Source organism: Carya illinoinensis, chromosome 8 (genome assembly GCF_018687715.1).
Source record: "Carya illinoinensis cultivar Pawnee chromosome 8, C.illinoinensisPawnee_v1, whole genome shotgun sequence".
Classification (NCBI taxonomy): domain Eukaryota; kingdom Viridiplantae; phylum Streptophyta; class Magnoliopsida; order Fagales; family Juglandaceae; genus Carya; species Carya illinoinensis.
In genome coordinates, this window is record NC_056759.1 from 30,851,747 (window position 1) to 30,864,836 (window position 13,090).

Sequence of the window (13,090 nt, forward strand, 5' to 3'; positions counted from 1 at the left end):
GAGCTGCAGGAATTAAAGCTACTTGATCTTATGAAAAGTATTTGGATCTGCTAACCATTATAGGAAGATCTAGATCTAGCTCCTTTAGAGACATCCTTGACAAACTGAGATCAAGATTGAGCAACTAGAAAACAAAATTTCTTTCTCACGCAGGTAAGGAGGTCTCACCGAAATAAATTATCCAAGCAATACCAACTTACTGCATGGGATTATTCAAACTACCAAAGAAGCTGGTTCATGAAGTTTAACAAAGTTGTGAAGAATTATTGGTGGGGTCAAGAGGCTAATGGGATCAAAATCCATTGGGTTAAGTGGGATCAGATGAGAAAAGCAAAGAGATTAGGTGTACTTGGCCTCAGAGATTTTGAAAATTTCAATATTACTATGTTGGGAAAACAATGCCGGAGGATCTCTCAAAATCTTGATTCATTGGTAGCACAGATCCTCAAAACTAAGGTTCGGTTTGGTAGGTGAGATGAAAATTTTGAGTGTTGAAGGCAATGTTTCAAGTTTCGTGTAATTATAAATCTACACATGGATTTTGATGATAATAAATGAACTCAAAGAATAAAAGAGTTTCAGGCTTAAGTTGTCTACATAATAGAGTCAAGCACATCAAGAAACCAAGTATGAGCAAGAAGGGAACAAGTTCACATTAAAGTCATAGAATAATGTTGTAAATCTCTTAAAAATTTGAAATTAGGATTAAGGCTCAAAATTAATATTTTATTATAAAACATTAAAATAAATTTTCCATATGTGCATGAATATTTTGAAAATTAAATTTGAAAATTTTGAAAGATGATTGATTGTCATCTTTCACATGTACATGACATGATTAAAAGGTTTTAACTTTGAAAATATTAAAGATGATTGATTGTCATCTTTCACATGTGCATGCTTTATTTGATATTTTCAAAAGTGATTGATACTCTTTTTGACTTATGCAAAACGTAGATGATTTTATTTGAAAAATTTGAAAAGTAAAGTGTGTTCCTTTTGTCATATGCAAAAGGTAAAAAGATTACATTTGAAATTTTTGAAAAGTAAAGTGTGCTTCTTTTGTCATATGCAAAAAGTAAAAATATTATGTTTGAAATTTTTGAAAAGTGAATGATGTTGTCTTTGACATGTCAATCTTTTTAAATTTGAATATGAAGTCTTATATGCCTATAAATAAATCATTTGAGAGCTTCACATTCACAACACCAAAAGCATATAACATTCATTCAAACATTTCATTCTCTCTTCTCTAAGTATTGAGCCTTAATCCTTATTCATTTTAAGAGAGATATAGTTTGTGTTCTATTGTTCTTATTTAACTCATTGATGATTGTTTTCTGATAACCTACCCACTATCAGCTCTTGTATCAGTAAAATGATGTGTATAACCCTTGTGCGTGTAGAAAGTGTTCTACACAAGGAATAGTTGAATCACCACGTGTAAAGTGATTGCAAGTGTAGATGGTGTTCTACACGGATTCTTTGTAGCGGTGTTGTTCAAAGGTGTAATAGGTTTCTATCTCCACCTGAAGGAGGTTGAATAGTGAATTTTGGGATCTTCAAGGGGTAGCTTGATGTGAGGACGTAGGCAGTAAAGCCAAACCTCATTAACATACTGAATTTGTTTCTCTCTTACCCTTACTCTTTATATTTATTGTTGTTTCGTATTTTGTTTATATTTTATATTGTATATTTGATTTATAATTGTTATTTTTTTAAATACAACTCAATTCACCCCCTCTTGTGTTAGTCATCTAGGCAACATTGAGTTTTAAGATGAAATATTAAAATATTATATTTTAATAATATTATTATTTTGAGATTTGAAACAATTAAGAAAAAGTTAAATTATTTATTATATTTTGTATGAGAATTTAGACAATTTGTAATGAAGATATGAGAATTTGAAGTTTAAGATAAAAATTTTATGTTACCAAACCGAACTTAAATATTTTCCAAATGCTTCTTTTTCTCAAGCAAAACTTGGCAGCAATCCTTCTTATGTATGACAAAACTTGTTGGCTACAAGATCTCTTTTGGAAGAATGACTTTTTAAGAGAATTGAAAATAGGGAACAAGTAAGCATTTGGGGTGATAAGTGGATCCCCCAACTTGCTAACTTCAAGTCTCAAAGCTCCATCATATTCCTCCAGGCAAACACTAAGTGTTGCTTAGATGATTAATACAAGAGGAGGGGTGAATTATGTTGCATTTAAAAATTAGTAATTATATATCAAATACACAATATAAAATGATAACAAAATATGAAGTAGTAATAAATATAAAGAGTAAGGGTAAGAGAGAAGCAAACTCAGTATGTTAACGATATTCAACCCCACTGCTTACTTCTTTACTTTAAGCTACCCCTTGAGGATTTTCAAATTCACTATTCAACATATTTTAAGTAGAGATAAGAACCTGTTACACCTACGGACAACACTGTGGTAAAAATAGAAACCTGTTACACCTTTTAGCAATATTGCTATAAAGAATCTGTGTAGAACACCCTTTATACTTGCAATTATCTTACACCGGGTGCTTCTACTATTTCTTATGTAGAACATCTTCTACACTCATAAGGGTTATACACACCCTTTTACTGATACAAGAACTGATAGTGAAAAGGTTATCAGAGAATACTCCTTAATGAGTGAAACAAAAACAATACAACGTAATATATATATATATATATATATATCTCAAAATAAATAAGAGTTAATGCCCAATCCTTAAAGAAAAGATATTGAAAGTTTTGAATGAATATTGTATGCTCTTGTTATTATCAATTTGAAAATCTCAATTGAGCTATTTATAAGTATATGAAACTTTATATTCAAATTTGAAAAGATTCACATGTCAAATACAACATTATTCACATTTCAAAATATTCAAATATAATCTTTTTACTTTTCACATATGACAAAAGGAGCATTGTTTAATTTTCAAAATTTTTAAATAAAATCATTTATATTTTGTATATGTAAAAAAGAGCATCAATTACTTTTTAAAATATTCAAATAAAATATGCACATGTGAAATATTAGAATCAATTATCTTTTAAATTTTTAAAATTTAAACTTTTAATAATGACATACATATGTAAAGGATGACATCAATCATCTTTAAAAAATTTCAAATTTAATTTTCAAAAAATGGCATGCACATATGGAAAATGCAATTTAATATTTTATGAGAAAATATTAACTTTGGGCCTTAATCCTAATTTCAAAATTTTCAAGAGATGTACAAAATTATTTTAGGAGCTTTAGTTGTAAGCTTGTTCATTTTCTTACTCATGCTTGGCTCGTTAATGTTCTTGGCTCGTTTATGACTCTATTGTATAGACAATTTGAACTTGAGACTAGTTCAAATTTCATGCTTGCATTACATGAAACTTGAAATGTTGGGTTTAATACTAAGGTATCAAAACTCATTGATAAATCTACTAATCAGTGGAATCTATCCTTATTTAATGTTATTTTCTTCGAAGAAGAAGCTGAGTTGATCAAAACCATCCCGATTAGTCCATGCAGTAGACCTGACAAGCTTGTATGAAGGCATACTAACAATAGTCTATTTTCTGTGAAGAGTGCTTATCACCTAAGAGTAGCTATGCAAGAGCAAAAACAAGGTCAACAATTTGGCGTGCAGACAATGAATGATACTTGGACAAAATTTTGGCATCTGAATATCCCTAATGCTTGCAAGACTTTTCTGTGGAGAGTTTGCCTAGATGTACTTCCCACAAAATTTAATTTTTTTAGGAGGAGGGTGGTAGATAGTTGAAGTTATCCTATTTGTGGGCAAGAACTTGAGACAGCCGAGCATAGTTTTTGGGAGTGTATTTTAGCCAGAGATGTGTGGGGGCAGTGCTCAATCAGAATTCAAAAACTCAAGTCTCAAAGGCAAGATTTCAAGGATATTATGGAGAAAATGTTTGATTTGCTAGAAAAAAAGTAGTGGAAGAATTCTCAGTTATTTCCTGGAAGATATGGGCTAAAAGAAATGATTTTGTATTCAAAAGTATTTTTACTAGTCCAAACATGCTAATGCACCAGTTTGTGCTTCTGTTTCAAGAGTTCCATTGTTCCAATAGGTTAATAGCAGTGATGACAACCCATTAGTAGTTCAACATAAATCTAATCTTAACTGGTAGTCTCCTCCTTAATGTGTATATAAGCTTAATTGGGATGCCGTAATGGATAAAACTCATTGTAAGGCTGTTATTGGAGAAATCATTGGAGATTGGGAAGGTTTTGTAATTGCCACTGTAAGGGAATTTTCTCCTGGGCCTAGGGCCCAGAGTGTAAGCTTAGATTTGGGGAGCCCAGGATGGCCAAACAGTCCACAAGCCACAAAGACAGGGAAGCAAGTGACATGTCACCCTGACCTTCTCCTATAGTGCCTAGCCTTAGAAAGACTGTACAGGCAGGCAGCTAGGTAGTAAACACAAAGAAACCTTGATCTCCTCACAACAAGTGATGAGGAAATTGATGGAGTGCGCTTGCAACTGAGTAGAGGGGACATGAAGCCACACTGCATTTATTGGGCCACCTTAAGAGGTCAAGCTGCATTTATGGGACCTAACTTAGGAGTCAGTTGAGGTGACATGTAGTTCTAACATAGGGTATGAGCAGTTAACTCCGAAAAATCAAGTATATAAGACAATCTCCATATACAAAGAAGTCACTTTAAACTCCTTATTTATTTGCACTAAATAATAATATGATACTGATTTTGGCGTTGAAGACTTCCTGGCCACCACCATGACCTTTGTCTCGCGATGTTTTTTATTTTTATTTTTTTATTTTTTTTTCGTGTTTATAGGCTTAAGACCGAATACCCAAATTACTAAGAGCCCTATCCAAAAGTTTATAGGCTTAAGACTAAATACCCGAGTTACTAAGAGCCCTACCCAAAAGTGCGCGAAGCACAACGTTGACAACTGCTTTAAGGATGGATAGAGATCTATATCATGATCCACTTTTAATAGAGGCTCTTGCAACACTTCGAGCTGTCATATTCTATAAGGATTTTAGACTAAAGAATGTCATAATTGAAGGTGATGCTTTTCAAGTTATTAAAAAAATCCATAAACAAGAAGTATATGATACTTGTTTTCGTATGTTCAAATTAGAAATCATCGAGACTCTTAACTTCTTTTGATCAATGGTGCTTGAACCACATAGGGAGAAACTGTAATAAGGCAGCTCATGCCTTAAGTAAAGATACTTTAGGTGCCACTGATGTTATTTATATTTATATAATAAAAGTTATGAGGAATACCGATGACACGACGTAATCATCCTCATCTTCTCTTTCGTCGTCCTTGTCGTTTTATCCCTTTATTATTATTATTATTATTTTTCAAGTCATTGGCTTATCCATTCATCGTTCTCTCGAGCTATGTGCCTACTGTCCGTAACTCGTCGATCCCATTTCTAATTTGAATAAAATATTAGCCTACAATTATAAGTTTCACCTCCAATAATAATAATAATAATAATGACTATTATTTTATATATGTTATATATATATGTGTATATATATATATATATATTTATGAGTGTGTAAAGACGTCATGAAATGTCAAATCTCATATATATATATATATAATATATTGATTGGTTTTAATACGATCGAGACTTTGTGAAATGGTTGGATGAGTCTCTTCGATTCTCTCTCGAAATTGAAAGTTTTAATTTGAACAGAAATAGAAATTTATTAAATATGCTTGTATGAATGTTCAACAATATCACGAACTACCCCCACCAATAAATGCTTTTCTTTTTGATCAATTAGATAATTGAGCCAATCCAATTCTTCCCCCCCCCCCCCCCCCCCCTCTTTTAAGTAAAATAAAATAAGAAAAATAGGAAAAAAAATAATAACTACTGCAATATAAGTGTATTTATATTAGAAGAATACGTGAAATAATTATTATATAGAATACTTTTAAAATAATAATAACATAATATATATTTTTTATTGATACTTTTGATCATGTTGTTTCGCTGAGTTAATTAATTTGTTAATTTAGTTGATTTTTTTTTTTTTTTCTTTTGAAAAGATTCTTAGTCGCCTAATGAATAAAGCTGGCATACATATACATATACATATATATATATATATAAAAGAGAAATTGATGAATATATAGTCTCTTAGCAACTACAACACAAAGATCGATAGACATAGAAACTGCAAATCTAAAACAAAGTCTACATGTACGAACGCATGAATTTCACTGATCACCAGACGAGAACAATTTCGAGCATGATACTATTTACAAGCGGGAAATATTCGTACGTGCATGCAATTACAGGCCGATGATGATGATCAGCAGACACATAAGATGGATGGGTCGCAGCAACACTCGTCAATCAGGCAGCAGCAACAGAGAGCCGCTAAACTGCAAGAAAACACCCAAAAAAATCATTTTTTTTTTTTTTTTTTTTTTTTTTTTTTTTTTTAATTTTAAAGATTGAAGACAAAATAAAGCACCTTCAGGAACTATATATATATTGAGATGATTATGTGAAATTACACTCTTTATTCTTTCTTTTTTTAATAATTTTTATTTTGTTAGAGATCGAGAGAGCTATGGCAGTCTATTGCAGACACATGCATGATGATCGATGGTGAGACATTAATCAATTTACCATCCCTCAATGAAACCTGCTTCTGATCTCCTGGGTGCAGGTGCAGCAGCATATTGTGGAGGTGCCATCACTGGGGGTCCTTGATAATAACCTGGAAAGATTACCCTCAACCAAAGTTGACAAAAAATGTAAACAAATTGATTTACAAAAATTCATTGATATCATCATATTCTCAGAGCTAGGCCAAGAAAATTTTTATGACCACCAATATTAATGCAGAATTCTTCAAAATTAAAACCAAATATGAGACTAATTAATTAAGTGAAATGACAAGCATATCTATTAACTCATGTTGTAATCACAGAAATTTATATTTCAGAACTTTCCCACTCAAACAAAAGGAAAGTTTAACCCTTTTTTAAAATCTAGTTTTTAGTTAGTACTTCAACCCGTGACTGGACAAGAAAAATGAAAGGCTTTAATCCGAAAATGCAGGTGATATAGCAGAAAATTATAAAGAGAGACAAAAGAAGTAGGTAAGAAACTTGTTGAAAACAGGAAGATGATCAGAAATTAGGAGAGAAAAAAAAAAAAAAAGAAAGAAAGAAAGAAAGAAGAAAAGGAAGCTGGCATACCTTGGCCTTGGGCAGGGTAAGCATATGGGTACCTAGGGTCGTTCATCACTGCTTAACACAAACAAACACTAAACCTTTTACTCTGAAGCACAAAGCTGAGATCAAACAAATGGACAATGAAACTGTGAGAAACCTCAGCTATCTTCTGGCCGGGTTTTATATCAAATTAAAAGGAGTTGGTATCATGCACACGCAAACCCACAACCACCCCAAACATCAGTGTCTCACATGATCTTTTGTTAGTATTATATATATACTAGTGAAGGTGCTATGTGCAAGGCACATATAACCCTTGCATATAGCACCTGGTTAGAAGAATAAAAAAGGCATATGTGAAATCTGTTTCGGTAACATATGGGGAAAAAATGTGGCTGCTTAGTTGACTTTAGATTGATAACTTATGAAATAAAACCTTAAATCATTGAACACATTTTAATAATAGAAACAACCTATTAAAGCAAAAATCAGCATATTCTTATCAAAAATTTTTAATGCCACTTACAGAAACATTCAAACTTAGAACCCAAAAAGCAATTGCATCGGAACTTAAACTTTCAGTTCTAACTTTTCATTCTAATGCCTACTGAATTCTTCCAAATAATATCCAAATCAATACTTCCAATTCAGAGTCTCCGTATATATATATATATATATATTTAATTTAATGATCAGTAATATATTTAATAGAAACCAACTTAGTACATGTACAAAATGCCACTCATGTATAATGACACGGTGAACAGTAGAATAGATTTGTTCTGATAAAAAAAATACGAGGGAAGATTTGGATAGTGATTACTTTAAATGAGATGAAAGTTATATAAAATATTATTATAATATTATTTTTTAATATTAATAATATTTATTATATTTTATATAAAAATTTAAGAATATTGTAATGATATGAAATGAGATGTGTTAAAAAAAAATTTGTATCCAAATGTTCCTTGAATTCTTTTATGGGATTTAGGTCAACGATGACGGGTGTTAAGACTGTTGGGGTTTTGAAAATAATACCAATTTTTTATTTTATTTTTTTTTATTAAATATGTTGTGTATAGATGATGAGTAGAATAACTCAAATAATTTAAGAAAAATAAAATTAAAAATAAATAAATAAAAAAGTATGATATATAGGGATGACAATTGCAAACCTATATTTAAGGTTGACCAAACTATCTCATCTCATTTTATATAATTATTATAATTTTTTTAAATTCTCACATAAAATATAATAAATAATTCAAAAATTTTAAATTATAAAATAAAATTAATATTAAAAAATTATATTATAATAGCATTTTATTCAACTGTTAATAAAAGGAGCGGTGCTACTCTGCTACTTGAGTAACACCACTCAATTTGACCGCTGCGTCATTTTGAAGTTTCTATTTTTTAGTTCTTTCTCTTTTCACATTTTTTAATATATTTAAATATTTTTAAAATATTAAAAATATACTAATACATTAAAAATTACTATCTAAATTATTAAGTGTCAAAAACTTCTTCTTTTTAGGAACAGTAAAATAAAACGGTCACTTTGGTGTAGTACAATAACTTTATTCTAATAAAGTATTTTATCTGATCTGTAACTGCCTAATTAGGAAAATATTGTTTACAGTCGCTTTGGGGAGCGGCGGCGCAGTCGGGGTCCTACGTGGCAGCATTAATGAAACAGTTCATTTCATTAAAGTGATTGGAAAAGGAACCGACTGGAAAACAAACCGACGCCTCCCTTAGTAATGAAACGGTGTGTATATGAAAAACCCTAACCCTTTGATCCCTTACTCTGAGTTTGAATGGTGATATTATTTGCATGAAATTCTCTTTGGTTCATAACTTTATTTGTTCTATTTATAAGCTTACTTGGATAGATATGAATATATTTAAATGAGATTGAAGTGATACTAATTTGCATGATATTCTCTTGATTTCATGACTTTATTTGTTCTGTTTATAAGCTTACTTGGATGGATTTTAATATGTTTAAATGAGATTGAAGTGATATTATTTGCAATTTCTATCTCATTACTTGGTTCATAACTTTATTTGTTCTGTTTATAGCTTACTTTGATCGATTTGAATATGTTTAAATGTTTATTTGTTCTGGTTCAGGAAAATTATGTTGTCATCACCTTCGTCTTCCTCATCCATTGGTAAACGTACTTTGAGTCAACCTTCCTGCTTCTGTGAGGTTGAGGCAACACTGAGATACTCAAATACTCTCAGAAATCCAGGACGACCCTTCTTAGGTTGTTCAGAGTACAACAATGAGGTAAAACATTTAAATGTCTAGTAATTATAGTCACTTGTTTTGATGTAAGTACATCTAACATTTTTTTCAATGTAATTAATGAATAGGGTTTACCATATTGCAAGTTCTTCAAGTGGGCGGATGGTGCTTTGGATGTAGAGCAAGAAATTCAAGATATAAAGCAATATCTATTAAGGAAGGAGGAAGAGCTGAAAATGGATAAAATTGAGTTCTGAAAGTGAGCCGATGCGATGGAGAAGATGTTGATTAATATACTCGAGGAGGTTCGGAAGCAAGATGCTCAAAACAGGTGGAAATGCACACTGCTCAATCTGTATTGGGCTATTGCCATTGTTGTCTCATGTTACTTTCTGCTGTCTAAGTGATTTCATCCTGGTGTATAACTTTATTTTGTGTATATATTTTAAGTTAATTTGAACTGGGAAATAATGTTTGTAATGAGATTGATCCTTGTTATTTCAAGTGTTCTGTCTTGATGGATTATGTACTATAGGGTTGGAATTCTATGTTTGAGACTCATAAATGAGTTTCATTTTGTGTGTTTGATGGTGGATGTACTCTGAAATAGAAGCTATTTTTTCGAGTAATTATTTTATTGTTATGAATTTTGAGTTGAAGGGTTGAGCCCGTCTGAACTTTGCATTGAGCAATATGGTGATTTGGATTACAGGAATTTCTTATATAGACACGAATTGGATTCCACCTAATATATTCAAATTGATTTTGGATTACAGGAACCAACGCATCACGCTTATTTCTGCTTCTGTAATATATTGTCCGTGTTGCTTAAATAAGGGATAACTCCTGCTAGCTAAAGTCATGCAATCTCTTTTATCCATATACACTCAGATGATAAACCAATATACTCCTGTGCTGGTATAATGCTATAAACCATTAAGGCAACCACATACCAACACAAGGATGCAGTGAACTTTGTGAGCACCCCATATAAACTCAATGACAACATGAGAAAGTTAGCTCAGACCCACGCTTCACCCAAGGTTTCATTCGGCCTGTTTATTTCCCAAATTGTAGTTTGCAATTTCTCTTCATTTCATAACCCCAGCTAAGTCCCATTAATAGAGTCTCAATATTGTGCTTTACGATTTCAACCTAGAAGTTTCACAGGTTTCATGAATACTCACAAAATTTCAAATCTAATGATTACAACCCCTCACAACAATTCTCATTGACATGGAAACTAATCATAGACTTGCAAAACATTCATACTCGAGCTGTTATCTGTCCAAAACATTCAATACACCATATCCCCTACAATTTCTCTAGGAATTACAGCTTCTAAACAAAAAAATTCATGTTTTTAAAAATCGAACAACCTCATTGTTCGATCTGGTTGTGTCACATCCATGCACTCCGGTTGTAATCCATCCAACCCAAATTGCAGCTGTAATGAAGAAAAAACAAAAATTATAAGAAATTGTTGAATCCTATTTTTATTTGAATGTTAGCAACAAGCCTTACTGTTTCTTGACTCCCAAATACTGTATGTTGAAATTGGGTACCACAAATGTCAGTAGCTGAGATGTCTACCACAATCTAGTGGGCATTAAAAAAGTTAGCATTAAGATTATTATTTGCTTTTAGTGCACACCAATTACGTAACATATAAATTCCACCTAATTTCTTCTAAAATAAAAATTTAATCTTCTAATATACCTGAACATTTCCAACATTGAAGATGGCGGTCTCTGCTGGGCCAAATAAATTCTTGCACATCTCCTTTGCTGTTGTATCTCCTTCATCTCGCTAATAATAAAGTAAAAAGTAAAAATACTCATTAAATACTAATTTTGATGTGTGAAACTTTATAAACATTAGAATAAATGTATTAGATGGTTTTGGTTAATACATGAATATATTTGCGCTTTCCTCCCACTTGTGCTTTACTTTGTTTGGCTTTAACCTTGTGCATCTCTGTTTCCATCCTGGATGCTCTCCTCAAAGATGAGAGTTTTCCTTTCCCTCTGACAACATTTGGACTCTTGACTTGTTGTGAGCTACCAACGTCAGTTCTATCTAGTGTCTCCAAACCACCTTCCAAAATTATATATACAAAATTATATAATGATATTATTTGTAGTTTCAGGAGTCATAGTTATAATGAACTAATTGAGGAAATATACTAAACAGGTCGTCGCCTTCGAACGAACCTGATTCGGTCAAAGATATGGGACGTTGGTTCTGACGATAACATTCAGTCATCTCATGTATCCTCTTCTTTGCATCTTCAAATTGCTCATTACAATCCACCGCATAATCTATCAACGTATAACACATATTCAAAATAATAGAATATTTATTACCATTTGGCCTCTGATCTCCTTCGTCGTAGCTGCTTCGGATTATTGTGTATCTGCTTTTGATGTCCTTCCTCCACCGGTCTAAAATGTACTGGTCTGGTAATGATTTTATGCCGTTAGATTTGAATATCGCCAAAATATGGCTACACAGTATCCCCCTCATTTGAAATAACCTACATGAACATTTTGCATTGCAATCATCCACATTAAATTCCACTAAATATGTAACCATTTTTGTGAACTCCTGAATACGAACTTCATCTTCTATCAAATAACTCTTCAAAACACCATCTGACGTCAGTAGAGATGTCTCTAGATCAAGCACACCAATTACTTGTTGCTGAACTTCCTTGAATTTAGCGTTGGTGTATAACTCTTGAAATTTCTTTTCTATTGGAGATCTAGATACGCAAGGGATAGTGACACTAAAAGACTGGAATTCTGCCTGATTTTTAATTTCAATTTTCTTCTTAAACGCACTGTCAAACTGGTCAACAAACTCTTTTAAGTTTGTCTTCGAATGGACATAACCATCAAAAAAGGCATTCATACTCTTATTGCGCTGGGTTGTACTCATTCCAGCCCAAAAGGTCTCCTTTAGGAAAACCGGTACCCAATGATCACGCTCTGCATATAAACTATTCAACCACGCATTCTCATGTAACTCAAACGTGTTAATAAACTCGGCCCAACACTTTTCAAAGTCCTCAATAGATTGTGTGTCGTACACACATTTTATTAACCCAGTTTTCAGTCCACTTTTGTACACAGCATATAACCCAAGCTTCTCAAGGACTTTTTTCAGTATATGCCATAGGCAAAATCTATGTCGTGTTTTCGGAAAGACAATAGCAATTACATTTTTCATTGCTCTATCTTGATCAGTAATAATGGCCTTTGGAGCTATACCTTCCATACATTGCAACCAAGTTTTGAATAACCATGTAAAAGTCTCTGTGTCCTCACTAGAAATCAACCCAGCTCCCAAAAGAATCGACTACCCGTGGTGATTTACACCAACAAATGGTGCAAAGCGCATCCCATATCTATTTGTCAGGTATGTGGTGTCAAATGTCACCACATTACCAAAATATTGGTAGGCTGCCCGATTACGTGGATCTGCCCAGAAAATATTCTTCAACCTACCGTCATCGTTCAAATCTATCAATGCAAAAAACCTGTTATTTTTGAACTGCATCCTCATAAAATAATCTTGAAGTGCTCCAGCACCCCCTGCAACAAGTCGTAGATGTCGTG

The 13,090-nt window shown here is 32.3% G+C and overlaps 1 protein-coding gene and 1 long non-coding RNA gene across 2 annotated transcripts; both read right to left on the bottom strand.

Moving 5' to 3' along the window:
- Positions 1–6,164: 6,164 nt before the first annotated feature.
- LOC122319423 lies at positions 6,165–7,469 on the bottom strand. The gene is made up of 3 exons (XR_006245078.1): positions 7,238–7,469; positions 6,663–6,753; positions 6,165–6,412 (listed from the first exon to the last, which is right to left on the bottom strand). It is a non-coding gene; the product is annotated as an uncharacterized LOC122319423 (long non-coding RNA).
- A 3,364-nt stretch (positions 7,470–10,833) lies between these two features.
- LOC122274601 (protein FAR1-RELATED SEQUENCE 5-like) lies at positions 10,834–12,749 on the bottom strand. The gene is made up of 6 exons (XM_043083627.1): positions 11,837–12,749; positions 11,684–11,791; positions 11,383–11,567; positions 11,190–11,279; positions 10,995–11,069; positions 10,834–10,917 (listed from the first exon to the last, which is right to left on the bottom strand). Exons 1-6 carry the CDS (start codon positions 12,747–12,749, stop codon positions 10,834–10,836), a joined length of 1,455 nt encoding a protein of 484 aa, XP_042939561.1.
- Between the last annotated feature and the right edge of the window lie 341 nt (positions 12,750–13,090).